This window comes from Babylonia areolata, chromosome 20 (assembly GCF_041734735.1).
Source record: "Babylonia areolata isolate BAREFJ2019XMU chromosome 20, ASM4173473v1, whole genome shotgun sequence".
Taxonomy (NCBI): Eukaryota; Metazoa; Mollusca; class Gastropoda; order Neogastropoda; family Buccinidae; genus Babylonia; species Babylonia areolata.
Window position 1 is genome coordinate 6,016,880 of NC_134895.1, and position 16,515 is coordinate 6,033,394.

At 45.0% G+C, this 16,515-nt stretch overlaps 1 protein-coding gene across 1 annotated transcript; it reads left to right on the forward strand.

Moving 5' to 3' along the window:
* The first annotated feature begins 30 nt into the window (after positions 1-30).
* LOC143294944 (tetratricopeptide repeat protein 13-like) lies at positions 31-12,509 on the forward strand. The gene is made up of 4 exons (XM_076606464.1): positions 31-1,437; positions 2,611-3,285; positions 4,381-4,728; positions 10,278-12,509. Exons 1-4 carry the CDS (start codon positions 55-57, stop codon positions 10,488-10,490), a joined length of 2,619 nt encoding a protein of 872 aa, XP_076462579.1. The 5' UTR covers positions 31-54; the 3' UTR covers positions 10,491-12,509.
* Positions 12,510-16,515: the final 4,006 nt, after the last annotated feature.

The following is a 16,515-nucleotide window of genomic DNA, read 5'->3' on the forward strand; positions in this document are numbered from 1 at the left end:
CGTCCCTTGCCATAGAAACCGGATGCAGAGTAGTGTCCCGTGTTTGTAAGCGACATGGCCGTGTCGTCAGCAATCTCGATGTCCATCCTTGCTTGTTTGGTGCTGAATGCCTGGGTTCTGCTTCACTGTGAGGCAACCAACGTTCAGATTGAAACGGCAGATGGTAGTCGTCATGTTTTCGAGATGAAAACCATGGATAAAAGCGGAGCATACTTGCTGTGCGCAAACTGTCGAAGTTACTCCTCAGGCCCTGTGCCCACTCCAGCCGCTCTGAGGTTCAACGTCAGGTTCACTCCCACGGGTGAGGTGGTCAGCGCGTGTGAGACCCATCGCCAGGACCTGCCGGAGGGTCTGTGTTCGTCCCAAAGCACAGACACAAACGGATCATGTCCCAGTGATGACCAGGTGTGTCGGGGTCGTCAGGGCCACGAGGAAGTGGCCGATGAGATCGTCCGCCGCAATCTGCTGCCCTTCCCCAGCGGGGACCCGGCCCTCGATCACAGCGTGGCGCACGCCATCGTGGAGATGAACGGCGGCCAGTGGGACAGCGCCATCTCCATGCTCAACAGCCTGCTGGACAGGTACCCGGAGAACGTGGCAGCCCACTATGCCCGTGGGGTGGCCAGTTCCAGGAAGGGGCCCGAGAACCAGCAGCTGGCGCTGCAGGCCATCACTGACTTCAGTGTGTGTGTGGAGAAAGAACCCAGCTATCCTGAGGGCTTTGAACGAAGAGCAGAAGTGTACATCATGCTGAACAGGTTCAAGGAAGCTCTCAGTGACCTTAAGTCAGCTTTAACATTACGTCCTAGCAGCCGGATTCGTTTCAGCATAGGAATTGTTCATCTTTTCCTGGAAAATTTTGTTGAGGCTGAAGCAGAGTTTAGAAGGAATCTGGAAGAAGATAAAGGAGACAAAGGAGCCATCTACATATTTTCTTATTTTCATCTGGGTCTGGCACAGTATTATCAGGGTCGTTTGAGGAATGCCATAGAGGTGTTCAAAGAAGTGCTAAAGATCCAGCCCAATCACGTTGAAGCCTGTGTCAGCCTGGCTCAAGCCTTCAAGGAGCTAGGGAACTATAAAGCCGCACACACACGTTTTGACCAAGCTTTGGCGCTGAGTCCAAATCACACATTGAGCTTGCAGCTGAAGGGAGGCCTGCTGTACCATTCAGGAGACCCGGCATCAGCACGGACTGTCCTGCAGCACTGTGTGCTGGTGGATCCAGATAACATCAGCTGCCAGTACCTGCTGGCACTGTCCACTGTGGCCCTGGGCCAGTTCTACCAGGGCATCAAGCTGTCTACCAAGGTCATGATCAAGTCCTTACCTGAACTGAAAATTTCATCGGAACGAGTGCGGGCGCAGTACATCAGAGAATATGGTCGATTTCTTCATGCTTCATTGGATGAGCCAGTCACTCACTTACACCCTGAGGTGTGTGGTAGTAGGAGACATTTTCTTTAATTTTGTCATGCATTTCTTCGATAATAAATGGTCATTATTCAGAGCGTTCATCCTTGGGCAAAAACAGCATCACTTAGCTGACCCACCTTTTGATGTTTTATGGATGTGTTCCAGAGTCTATGGGTCAATAGTACTTTATATCAATCACTTATTCACTGTTATCCACCATTTGTTTTCATTAATTACTTTTTTATTCATTGATTAAATGATATCCATTTATTTGTTTATGTATCTTATTTTCCTTCTATTTTTTCCCCACAAAGCCTCACTGTGCACGTTGGGTTATTCTGCTGGTGAGACATCTGTTTAGCAGACGTGGTGTAGGATATACTGATTTGTCTTGAACACAACAATGCCTCTTTGAGTAACTGAACTGAACTGAACTGTTAGTCACCAGCTAATTTGAATGTTGACCGACTTGTAGATTGTGTGTGTGTGTTACTGTGTATGTGTGTGTGTGTGGCTTATCAATTCCAATATCCATAGTGAATACACACATATGCATACAGACACACTTACACACATCACACACAGACACACACATGCACACACACAAACACACACACACACACACACACACACTCTCTCTCTCTCTCTCTCTCACACACACACACACACACACACACACACACACTCACCAACTGACAAAGTCCTGTTGTGCCATCTAGGCATGCAGACACATGTATTCCAGTGCCATGTCAAACTTAGGCTCTGTCGTTCCTGGGAACAGGATTACTACAAAAAACTTATCACTGACCAGTATTAGTTGAAGACAGACCTGGCTGTGTACTGTGATACTGAGGTTGCCCATAGATCAGTAAAACATTATTCTAAACAAACTGAAAACATGTTGGAATTATGTGCCTAAAGTTGGTATTATTATTATGAGAAATATACTATTATATAGATAGCTATATTAGGAGAAAGTGTTGAATGTTGAATGCTGATACAATGTATTGAATGATGATTGATTGATTGATCTGATATTGGAGAGAAAAAAAAGAATATATATGTATCAGATTAATTTTCAAAATAATTTCAGTAGATGAAATGAAAATTATCACTGTCACTACCATTGTTAATCAGTCACATCAAAGTGATGACAGATTATTAGAAATGAATGTGAATTGTGACTGCTGGCAGGTGGAGTTGGATGAGAAGACACGTGTGTCTTGGGTTCAAGGTCTGCCCTTGACCTTGCGGAGTCAGGGGGTGTACCGTGAGCAGCCGGGGCTGCAGCCTCACATCACAGACGTGCGACTGGACCCAGTGGACTGGGGGTTGCAGCCTGGCGCCCGCACCTTGCTGTGCCACGCCGACAAGGTGGGGCTGTCCATGCAGGTGTCGGCTGACGGCTTCCTGCCCAACCGGCGCCTCAACCTGGCTATGGGTCTGGCAGCAGTGCACGTGGCACAGCTAGCAGAAGCCAAGTGGAGGAGCATGAAGGGGGTGGGCAAGTCGTCAGAGCGGCCATTCTCCTGGAGAGAGCTGTTCTCTGTGGCGGTGCAGTACCGGCAGCTGGTGGACCCTGAGCAGCCAGTGCTGTGGGTGGACTCCCTACCGGACTACCATGGCGAGGAGGGCCACCGGGAAGACATCACGCTCATCCGGGGCCCTGTGGCCAGCGTGCGGGTCAGCCAGTACTTTGACCTGGCCTTCAAGCTGGCCAAGAGCATGCTGGAGCACTACAGCGGTGCAGGCACCGTCACCTACCCGGGCCTGGCCGGGGACATTGAGAAGGCCTCCACCTGCCAGGACCTGCTCACCATTGCCCGCAAACGTCAGATCAACCCCAATGGGTTCCTGGTCTCCACCCAGGTCAGTCCCCCCCACCCCTCCCCTCACACTTTCTCTGGCTGGCGATTTCTTGCAGAACTTGTGTTGTTTTCACTTCTTGATGCACCTCAAGTATCCCTCCAGTACCAATTATGACACTTGACAGTATCAGTATATCCTTCTTGGAATAAACACAGTTCGGAGTTCTGTCTTTTGATATTGTGATTATGTGTGTATATTGCTCCCGTTTAATTTTGCAGATGATACTTTTTGAGTGGAAACCTGATGATGAAAAGATTAATGCACATTACAAAAAGTCGGTGCATATGGTGACTCCAGTCTTGACACTGCATGAGTTATGTTCACAGACATAATTCCAGTGAAGCATAATTCTAGAATCCTGGAAATGGAATGAGAAATGAATCAATGTGTGACTGACTGATATATTACTTGATATTTGAGGCATTTGTGTGTGAGTATATTCGTGGTTGTATTTTTTTATATGTCATTTTGTATGTAGTATATGTAATTATATGTCTTGGTCGACTTATACCACAGATTGACATGTTTACAGTTGGGCCAACAGCAAAGTTAGAGCTGTATGATCAGTGGTTTCTTTACTGCAGTGGGAATTTATTTACAGCCTAGTCTTTTGTGAAGGACTGTGACTCTCAAACTGGGAAGCAACACTGCACTGGCTCTTAGTGCTGCAGCCTTTGGGGCTAGTTGGCCTTTGGGAACCATCTCAACACCAACTGTCCTGAAACCATCTTGGCCGAAAGAGTTGGGATTTTACTTGGGCAAAACACTCTCCACTTTTATCAAATTCTGGCCCAGTTAGTGTGGACAGCAGTTGCCTCCTATGCTATTCTGATGGTCATAGTCGGACACGACTATCATACATACATATGTTTTGGTATTTAATTTTGTTTGGTCATGTATGTGTAATTTAACTTCTACCTTTGATAGGTAACTAATGAAGTGGATGTGCGAAAGTGATGGTGCTGATCCAGGTCCCAGCCAGTTTTGCTATATAACTGAAGAGGTGGATGTGTTTGTGTATGTACGTGTAATGTAACTATAGCCTTTGATATGTAACTGATGAAGTGGATGTGTGAAAGTGGTGGTGTGATCCAGGTTCCGGCCAGTGTGGCAGTATCCGGCCCCAGCAGCGGGGATGACAGGCTGGACGGCACGGTGCTGGTGCTGACGGAGGACCCCCAGGGACGCATCGTCTTCGCCCTCAGCATGTCCAGCACCCCGGCCCGCACCGTCGCCTACGGCGCCCAGATGGACCACTTCCTGGTGCAGCTCCACCAGGAGGTGCTGCGCACTGGGGTTGGCAAGCTGTCTGACCTTGACCCTGTGCTCAGTGCCATCCTGTCCCTGGTGTACTACTTCTACAACCTGACCCCCCTGACCCGCGGCTCCAGTGTGGTGGCCTACGCTGTGGCCCTGGGCTTGGTGATGTCCTTGGGACGACAGGTACACTGTGCTGTGTCTGGTGCTGTCTCTTTGGTGGATAGCGTTAACAGTATCCTGTAGGGCTCAGTCATGCTCAGCTTGTGTCAGAGATTGACTTAAGCCAACTGGACCAACAGCGCTCTGAGAGCTGTAGGAGGTTGAGCCAGCTGAACCAACTACACACTGAGCTGTAGGACCAACAACACACTGAGAGCTGTAGGACCAACAACACACTGAGAGCTGTAGGACCAACAACACACTGAGAGCTGTAGGACCAACAACACACTGAGAGCTGTACCAACAACACACTGAGAGCTGTAGGACCAACAACACACAGAGAGCTGTAGGACCAACAACACACTGAGAGCTGTAGGACCAACACACTGAGAGCTGTAGGACCAACAACACACTGAGAGCTGTAGGAGGTTGAGCCAGCTGAACCAACAACACACTGAGAGCTGTAGGACCAACAACACACTGAGAGCTGTAGGACCAACACACTGACAGCTGTAGGACCAACAACACACTGAGAGCTGTAGGACCAACAACACACTGAGAGCTGTAGCAGGTTGAGACAGCTGTACCAACAACACACAGAGAGCTGTAGGACCAACAACACACTGAGAGCTGTAGGAGGTTGAGCCAGCTGAACCAACAACACACTGAGAGCTGTAGGACCAATACCACACTGACAGCTGTAGGACCAATACACTGACAGCTGTAGGACCAACACCACACTGACAGCTGTAGGACCAACACACTGAGAGCTGTAGGACCAGCACACTGACAGCTGTAGGACCAACACACTGACAGCTGTAGGACCAACAACATGTAGGACCAACACACTGACAGCTGTAGGACCAACACACTGACAGCTGTAGGACCAACACACTGACAGTTGTAGGACCAACAACACACTGACAGCTGTAGGACCAACACACTGACAACTGTAGGACCAACAACACACTGACAGCTGTAGGCTGAACCAGCAGCACAGTATGATTAATGACTTCTCCACTTCAGATAGATTTCATTTACATCTTAGTCTTTTGTGAAGGACTATGACAGTCATACTCAGAAGTAAGATTGCACTGGTTGTCAGTGCTGCAGCCTTAGGGGCTAGTTGGCCTTTGGGGACCATCCCAACACTGACTGTCTTAAAGCTATCTTGCCTATGAGAGTGGGGATGTAACCTGAGCAAGGCACTCCCCTATAATCAGTTTCTAGCCTGGATATTCAGGACAGCTGTTGCCTCCACAGCCAGTGTACTGTTTGTACAGATGCCACTGTCAGGATGAATGATAACATTGTGCTGTCTGTTGGATCACAATCCACTGTCCATGTTTGATGTTGGTGGCAGAGTGCTTTGTGATATCCCCTGGTGGACAGGTAGCCACTGTTGTGTGCCTTGTGCGGTCAGGTTGGATAACCTCAGATATAATCAATAACAATATCCACCTCAAACAAATCAATAACAATATCCTGTGCATGTAGGATGTTGGTGGCAGTGTACTTGCCGATGACCCTTGTAGGTAGATCAGGTGCCTTCTGAAATGCCAGCAACACAAGGAGAAGGTGCTTTATCCATCTACACCTAGACAGCACCAGCTGCACCCCATCCACACTGCAACAGACACTTCAGAGCCAGTCTGTATCCATCTACACCTGGACAACACCAGCTATACCCCATCCACACTGCAGCAGACACTTCAGAGCCAGTCATCCATCTACACCTGGACAACACCAGCTATACCCCATCCACTCTGCGACAGACACTTCAGAGCCAGTCTGTATCCATCTACACCTGGACAACACCAGCTACACCCCATCCACTCTGCAACAGACACTTCAGAGCCAGTCTGTATCCATCTACACCTGGACAACACCAGCTACACCCCATCCACACTGCAACAGACACTTCAGAGCCAGTCTATCCATCTACACCTGGACAACACCAGCTATACCCCATCCACTCTGCAACAGACAATTCATACCCCAGACTGGATTAATTAGCCATTTGCAAACACAACCAGTGTGAAGATCATGGTCCTCTTTGCTTGCAAAGCAGAAACAACACTCAGCCATGTCCCTTAGCAGACTGGTAGTCACTTTCATGTGTCTCGGTCACTGTAAAGGTCTTCTGGTTGGATGAGAATATCCTGTACATGTAGGATGATGGTGGTACTATACTAAGGCAAGCAAAGGGCAAGGGTTGATGCATTCAGCAAGGAAACCGAGGCTGGCAGTTGAGTGTGCTGTGAAGGCTTGGGTTTTCACTGTTTGTGACAGTGTCGTTGTGTGCAGCTTACAGGACCTCTGTTTGACAGGTTAGGTAGCATTGTAGACAACTCAGTGTTGTTGTGTGCAGCTTACAGGAACTCTGTTTGACAGGTTAGGTTGCATTGTAGACAACACAGTGTCGTTGTGTGCAGCTTACAGGACCTCTGTTTGACAGGTTAGGTCGCATTGTAGACAACACAGTGTCGTTATGTGCAGCTTACAGGACCTCTGACAGGTTAGGTAGCATTGTAGACCAGACAGTGTCGTCAACACAGTGTCATTGTGTGCAGCTTACAGGACCTCTGTTTGACAGGTTAGGTAGCATTGTAGACAAGACAGTGTCGTCAACACAGTGTCGTTGTGTGCAGCTTACAGGACCTCTGTTTGACAGGTTAGGTAGCATTGTAGACAACACTTCTTTTGGACACTGTCTGAACCATTCTGTCACGTGGCTCCCCAGTACCATTGTAGAAATACCTCTATGGTTGATATGTTAGTACCATTATCGAAAAAAACTCTGTAAGGGTGATAGGTTAGTACCATTGTAGAAAATCCTCTATGGTTGATAGGTCAATACCATTGTAGAAACACCTCTATGGTTGATAGGTCAGTACCATTGTAGAAACACCTCTATGGTTGATAGGTCAGTACCATTGTAGAAACACCTCTATGGTTGATAGGTTAGTACCATTGTAGAAACACCTCTATGGTTGATAGGTCAGTACCATTGTAGAAACACCTCTATGATTGATAGGTCAGTACCATTGTAGAAACACCTCTATGGTTGATAGGTCAGTACCATTGTAGAAACACCTCTATGGTTGATAGGTCAGTACCATTGTAGAAACACCTCTATGGTTGATAGGTTAGAACCATTGCAGAAACACCTCTATGGTTGATAGGTCAGTACCATTGTAGAAACACCTCTATGGTTGATAGGTTAGTACCATTGTAGAAACACCTCTATGGTTGATAGGTTAGTACCATTGTAGAAACACCTCTGTGGTTGATAGGTTAGTACCATTGTAGAAACACCTCTATGGTTGATAGGTTGGTACCATTGTTGAAACACCTCTATGGTTGATAGGTCAGTACCATTGCAGAAACACCTCTATGATTGATAGGTTAGAACCATTGCAGAAACACCTCTATGGTTGATAGGTCAGTACCATTGCAGAAACACCTCTATGGTTGACAGGTCAGTACCATTGCAGAAACACCTCTATGGTTGATAGGTCAGTACCATTGTAGAAACACCTCTATGATTGATAGGTTAGAACCATTGCAGAAACACCTCAATGGTTGATAGGTTAGAACCATTGCAGAAACACCTCTATGGTTGATAGGTCAGTACCATTGTAGAAACACCTCTATAATTGATAGGTTAGAACCATTGCAGAAACACCTCTATGGTTGATAGGTCAGTACCATTGCAGAAACACCTCTATGGTTGATAGGTTGGTACCATTGTTGAAACACCTCTATGGTTGTTAGGTCAGTACCATTGTAGAAACACCACTATGATTGATAGGTTAGAACCATTGCAGAAACACCTCTATGGTTGATAGGTCAGTACCATTGTAGAAACACCTCTATGATTGATAGGTTAGAACCATTGCAGAAACACCTCTATGATTGATAGGTTAGAACCATTGCAGAAACACCTCTATGGTTGATAGGTCAGTACCATTGCAGAAACACCTCTATGGTTGATAGGTTAGAACCATTGCAGAAACACCTCTATGGTTGATAGGTCAGTACCATTGTAGAAACACCACTATGATTGATAGGTTAGAACCATTGCAGAAACACCTCTATGGTTGATAGGTCAGTACCATTGTAGAAACACCTCTATGATTGATAGGTTAGAACCATTGCAGAAACACCTCTATGATTGATAGGTTAGAACCATTGCAGAAACACCTCAATGGTTGATAGGTCAGTACCATTGTAGAAACACCTATGGTTGATAGGTTAGTACCATTGTAGAAACACCTCTATGGTTGATAGGTTAGAACCATTGCAGAAACACCTCTATGGTTGATAGGTCAGTACCATTGTAGAAACACCTATGGTTGATAGGTTGGTACCATTGTAGAAATACCTCTATGGTTGATAGGTTAGAACCATTGTAGAAACACCTCTATGATTGATAGGTTAGAACCATTGTAGAAACACCTCTATGGTTGATAGGTCAGTACCATTGTAGAAACACCTCTATGGTTGATAGGTTGGTACCATTGTAGAAACACCTCTATGGTTGATAGCTCAGTACCATTGCAGAAACACCTCTATGGTTGATAGGTCAGTACCATTGTAGAAACACCTCTATGGTTGATAGGTCAGTACCATTGTTGAAACAACTCTATGGTTGATAGGTTAGAACCATTGCAGAAACACCTCTATGGTTGATAGGTCAGTACCATTGTAGAAACACCTCTATGGTTGATAGGTTAGTACCATTGTAGAAACACCTATGGTTGATAGGTTGGTACCATTGTAGAAACACCTATGGTTGATAGGTTGGTACCATTGTAGAAACACCTCTATGGTTGATAGGTCAGTACCATTGTAGAAACACCTCTATGGTTGATAGGTTAGTACCATTGTAGAAACACCTATGGTTGATAGGTTGGTACCATTGTAGAAACACCTATGGTTGATAGGTCAGTACCATTGTAGAAACACCTATGGTTGATAGGTTGGTACCATTGTAGAAACACCTCTATGGTTGATAGGTTAGTACCATTGTAGAAACACCTATGGTTGATAGGTTGGTACCATTGTAGAAACACCTATGGTTGATAGGTCAGTACCATTGTAGAAACACCTATGGTTGATAGGTTGGTACCATTGTAGAAACACCTCTATGGTTGATAGGTTAGTACCATTGTAGAAACACCTCTATGGTTGATAGGTTAGAACCATTGCAGAAACACCTCTATGGTTGATAGGTTAGAACCATTGCAGAAACACCTCTATGGTTGATAGGTCAGTACCATTGTAGAAACACCTATGGTTGATAGGTTGGTACCATTGTAGAAACACCTCTATGGTTGATAGGTCAGTACCATTGTAGAAACACCTCTATGGTTGATAGGTTAGTACCATTGTAGAAACACCTCTATGGTTGATAGGTCAGTACCAGTGCAGAAACACCGCTATGGTTGATAGGTCAGTACCAGTGCAGAAACACCTCTATGGTTGATAGGTTAGTACCATTGTTGAAAAACCTCTGAGGCTGAAAGGTCAGTACCAGTCTTTGACTTAAAATGTGTTGCCTGTGACAGGTGAGCGGCAAGATCCCAGCGGGCAAACTTCTGGACATGGAAGCCATGTTGTCTGGCGCCCCCGATGCCTTTGTGGCGGTGATGCGTCAGTGGATGAACGTGAAGAAGAGCTCCACCCCAGTGTCCAGCCTGCCCAAGGTGTGGGAGGTGTTCCCCACGGTGCGTTCCGTTCTGGAAGTGCTGGTGGTCAACACCACGGCTGTGTGCCCCTGATGTCGGCCTGCTGCCTGCCTTCCTTCTCTCTCTATGCAGTCTGTGGTCTGTGCACAGTGCACAGTCGTTTTTATATGTGAGACTGTTGAAAGGATGGTGTGCATGTGTGTGTATGTGTTTATGCATGTGTGTGTGTGTGTGAGTGTGTGTGTTTGTGCTTAAATGGGAAGTTATACCAAAAGATCAAATGCAGTAGTTCAGTGATAAAGTGTGACCTCTATCAGTCCAACTGGTGGACATGAATATTACATTTTACTGTTTCTGTAGACTGCTGTCGGTTCATAACACTTCAACAACAAAAAAGCCACAATGACCTGTGCTTCTCCCTGACTGTATAGTGTATGCATTGAGAGGGATTGTGCATATTATTGTTTTATGACAAATCACAAATGCATAGATACATGTTCATGTTAAAAAAGTACAAACATACATCCATTTGAAAAAATAAAAAAACTTAATGTATGTTCACATTTTCATGCTACATGCATATTTACATATGTTCATGCCCACAAACATACATGCAAGCCTATGGATATGCATACATTCCTACATACTTACATGTGTGTGTGAAAACAGACAGACAGACAGACACAGAACATACAATGACAATGAACAGGTGTTCACTAAGACTCAAAACCTGTGAAAGGAGCAGATTATAAGTACATTCTCAGTTCTCAATATCAGTCATCAGGAACAGTGCAACTGCCTCAAGATGACAGCTGTGTTGCTGGGCAGGACTCATGAGGCTTGACATCCTTGATTAATGATTGCAGGAAAAGCACACTACTTTATGTATCTAAACGTGTTTTTGAGGGGGTGTTTTTTCTCTTCTTCCAAAATCTGAGACAAGACACAATGAGAAATATCAGGTAAGACCAACATGACAACAATCAGCTCTATACTCAGGACACCTTCAATGTGGTGATGTCAAGTTTCAGTCAGCGGAGAAGGGAGAGTTTCAGTGGGCGGAGAAGGGAGAGTTTCAGTGGGCGGAGAGGCGGAGAAGGGAGAGTTTCAGTGGGTGGAGAAGGGAGAGTTTCGGGAGAGTTTCAGTGGGCAAAGAAGGGAGAGTTTCAGTGGGTGGAGAAGGGAGAGAGTTAGGGCGGAGAAGGGAGAGGGTGGAGAAGGGAGAGTTTCAGTGGGCGGAGAAGGGAGAGTTTCAGTGGGCGGAGAAGGGAGAGAGTTAGGGCGGAGAAGGGAGAGGGTGGAGAAGGGAGAGTTTCAGTGGGCAAAGAAGGGAGAGTTTCAGTGGGTGGAGAAGGGAGAGAGTTAGGGCGGAGAAGGGAGAGGGTGGAGAAGGGAGAGTTTCAGTGGGCGGAGAAGGGAGAGTTTCAGTGGGTGGAGAAGGGAGAGGCAGAGAAGGGAGAGTTTCAGTGGGCAGAGAAGGGAGCATTGCCTGCCAATGATAGGAAACAAACAATGGCTTACCGGTATACCGTCAGACTGCAGGCTGTCACTGGTGGTGTAGTCTTGTGTGAAAGTGGTGATCATTGCTTTAATTCAGTGGACATGCCTGCTTTCACAAATCCTTATCACACACACAATACATACACACACACACACAAGCATGCATGCACACACAAACACACACACACACATGCACACACACACAGTGAAGTGATGGCGTAGAGGTAACGCGTCCACCTAGGAAGCAAAAGAATCTGAACAAACTGGTTCGAATCACGGTACAGCCGCTGATATTTTCTCCCCCTCCACTAGACCTTGAGTGATGGTCTGGATGCTAGTCATTCAGATGAGACGATAAACCGAGGTCCCATGTGCAGCATGCACTTAGCGCACATAAAAGAACCCACAGCAACAAAAGGGTTGTCCCTGGCAAAATTCTGTAGAAAAATCCACTTCGATAGGAAATACAAATAAAACTGCATGCAGGAAAAAATACAAAAAAATGGGTGGCGCTAGCAGCCGAATTTCACACAGAGAAATCTGTTGTGACAAAAAAGACACACACACACACACACACACACACATATATATATATATATATATATATATATATATATACGAGGGTCATTCAATAAATAAGGTGAATTTTTCGGTATAAGGACTTCTAATACAGATAGAAGCTTACTTTTTTTTTTTTTTTTTTTTTTTTTTTTTTTCTTTTTCACATGGATTTAATTTGTTTAGCAGATTAAAAAAAACTTTGAGAGTTTTGGTGATTAACAAAGATGGCCGACCAAGAAGCATGCTCCAGGATTGAACAGCGGTCAGTTATCAAGTTTTTGGTTGCTGAAGGGTGCAAACCAGTTGAAATTCATAGGAGAATGTCAACTGTGTATGGTGCCACACGTTTCAGCCGAAAAAATGTCTACAAGTGGGCTAAATTGTTTAAAGAAGGACGGAGCAGTTTGAAAGTGACGATGAAGTCAAAAGTGTTGTGAGCGACTGGCTGAGACATCAGTCCAAAGATTTTTACGCTGAGGGAATACGGAAGCTTGTGCACAGATGGGAAAAGTGTGTGACAGTGCTGGGAGACTACGTTGAAAAAAAAAAAGTAAGCTTCTATCTGTATTAGAAGTACTTATACCGAAAAATTCACCTTATTTATTGAATGACCCTCGTGTGTGTATATATATATATATATATATATATATATATATATATATATATGTGTGGGTGTGTGTGTGGGTGTATGAGAGAGAGAGAGACAGAGAGGTGGGGGGCAGTATCCATGGACTCATAATTCATACATTCTAATTGTAGGGAGGGGGTGGGGAACCTATTCACACATTCTAATTGTAGGGATGGGGTGGGGAACCGGGGGACTGAAATGATGTTAAAAAAAAAATAAATAAAAAGTGATTTCCTGCAATGAAGCTGAAGTGAAAGTGGCTTTACAGATTGTTGTACATGCTCAAAGTTTCCTGTTTTACAATTGTGTACATGCTGTTGTTTTTTTTAACCAAATTATAAGACAGAAATCCTGTTTCAAGTCTTCGCCTTTTTTCTTCTGAAGTAAGGAAAGAGTTACAGTCACAGAGGTGTGTCATGCGTACATGTGGGTGTGTGTGTGGGTGTGTATGCATGCTTGTGTGTTCTTGGACTTCTTTTCATTGTGTTATTTGACAAACAAAAACACACACGTTTATGTGTATGTGTGTGTGCTTGTGTTTATATGGAGCAATAACATTGCTAACATGAGCACTATTGAGTGATTTATAAAGTCGCACTCCACTCCACCCCACTCCGAACACAAATCAGAATTTATGGTTAAAGTTAAACCAAGACTGTTTTTTTGACATTTCTTCCTGTTTCTTATGGAAAACAAAGACATCTTGCAGAGCATGGATGTATTATTCTCTTTCACTGTATTTGTCTCTGTCTCTGCCTCTGTCTGTCTGTCTGTCTGTCTCTCTCTCTCTCTCTCTCTCTCTCTCTCTCTCTATATATATATATATATATATATGGGGGGGGATTTTTATTGGTGTTTGTTGTATTTTTGTCAGGTCCAGGCATTTTGCAAGATTCCCAAGTGACCATGAATGATGTTTTGAAAACTGCCTGTGTGAGTTGTCTTAGTGGATAACCTTCACTGTGATTTTGAAATGTGGCCAGGCATGTTATCTTTATGGGTGACGTGGTGACATGGTCACAGGATTTTTTTTTTTTAACCATTATCAGCATCCTTGGGGTGTGACTTGCAGATATTATCAGTGTCCTGGGAATGGGGGATATCTCCACCTTTGCCCATAGAAAATCACCAATACATTGCATATGTTTTCTTTAGATAGTATCGGTGCAATTAACCATTGGCTTTTACACTTTAGTGAGACATTGGAGTGTGAACTTTGTTCGACTTTAGTGACACACTTCATTGAAACATTGGAGTATAAACTTTGTCAGACTTTAGTGACACACTTCATTGAAACATTGGAGTATAAACTTTGTCAGACATAAGTGACGCACTTCATTGAAACATTGGAATACGTATAAACTTTGTCAGACTTTAGTGACACACTTCATTGAAACATTGGAGTATAAGCTTTGTCAGACTGTAGTGACACACTTCATTGAAACATTGGAGTATAAACTTTGTCAGACTGTAGTGACACACATCATTGAAACATTGGAGTGTGATCTTTGTTCAACGTTAGTGACACACTTCATTGAAACATTGGAGTATAAACTTTGTCAGACTGTAGTGACACACTAACATAAAACCATCTGTGTCTCCCAACCATCAACACACTGATGGGCTGGTACAGACAGCGTCTGCATGTCACCAAAATTAGAACAGCCTTGTTGGTCAGTATAGGCTGCCACAGACAAGACTGCAATGTGTGTGCGGGGTGTGTGTGTGTGTGTGTGCAAAGGCCCATGCCCGTTTTGAAACTAGAGGGAATCAGGTGTTGAGTTCACCTTTCTCTCTCTCTCTCTCTGTCTCTCTCTCTAGCAACAATGCAATGGTCCCCAACTCGTATTGATCAATACGAGAGAATCACGTGCTGAGATCATCTGACTCTCCCTCCCGCTCTCTCTCCGTGTGTGTGTGTGTGTGTGTGTGTGTGTGCGTGCGTGCGCGCGCGGGCGTGCCCCGTTTGTTTTTTATTGTGGTCCCAACACATTCCACGGAGAGATGATCTGTCAGGATTGGCATTCTGACAACTGCAGACTGTACTTCAGTCAGCTGCCACGGTTAGGAAAATGGGTCCGAATAAAGCGTTCTGTCAAGTCACTCTCTACTCAAAGCCTCTTTACTACAACGTCTGTAAACAGTATACGGACTGAGGAGCTTTTCCGTTTTGGAGTGTATTTAAATCAGATGCAAATACATGTTCGCAAGATGGCGAAAAGTAAGGCATTGAGTGGCAGTTTTTCTCAAGCTTACAATTCGCCGCATTTTGCCGGAATCATATAAGAGTCCAAAACGTTTGGGAATGCGGATCGACGTGCGAATCTGATCGACTGAAAACGAGCCTATCACATATACATAGAGGTTTTTCCTTGATTTTTTTCAACGGGTTTACACGAATCTCAGGATCGACTCCTTGGGCTCTTTGATTTACTGATTTCCGTAAATTTAAGGAAATCTCATCTCTAATGGACCTCTTTCTATGTCGCCGGAGTTGAGCCAACCAGCACGTGCAGAGTTCTGTCACTTCAGCGAACTCTGTTGTACACAAAGACCGAGCATTGCCGAGGGCGCTCAGGAAAATAAATAGTGGAGAAGCTCTTTGTTGTGAGGTCTTGCAGTTCCATCCGTTGTTCTGAATGGTGGTGTCGGTAGTGTGTGTGTGTGTTCGTGCGTGTGTGCATGTGTGTGTGTGTGCATGCGTGTGTGTGTGTGTGTGTGTGTGTGTGTGTGTGTGCTGCTATTATTGCTGTTTTCAGGGTGTCGCAATGGCCAGATAATGGAGCCAGAAGTGTCTGTGTTTCATGGTTCTAGCTCCACCCGATGCGGGTACAGCCCCCACCCCCACCTCCCTTGCAGGAGACGATAAATTTCTGACTGCGTGAGAACGATGGTGACGAGCCTTCGCCTGGAGGAACAGCCCAGCTTGACTTGAAAATATGTTGTAAAGTGACACAGCACAGCACAGCACAGCACAGCTTACCTTGAAAATCTGTTGTAAAATGACACCACAGCACAGCTTGACTTGAAAATCTGTTGTAAAGTAACACAGCACACCACACCACACCACACCACACCACACCGTAACACACCATACCACACCACACACCACACCACACCACACCATAACAACATAAGTCAGCCTGGGATGTGAACCCTGATCGCCGATTCTGGATGTGAAGTATTGAACTTTTTTCCGCTTGAGAGAAGAGATGTGACTGTCCGAGTTGTGCTTTTCTTCCAACAGTGCAACTTGTCTTTCGTCATGTTCTGTTCCTGATTTGTCTCCAAACACACAGGCTTCATCCATGACGTAACCACTGTGGATGTGCTGCTCTTAGAGACTGATTCCTGGAACGACCATCATGACTTTGCATTGAAAATTTGAGCGCAAAAGAGAACATGCTAAAAAAATATTTAAAAAAAGTA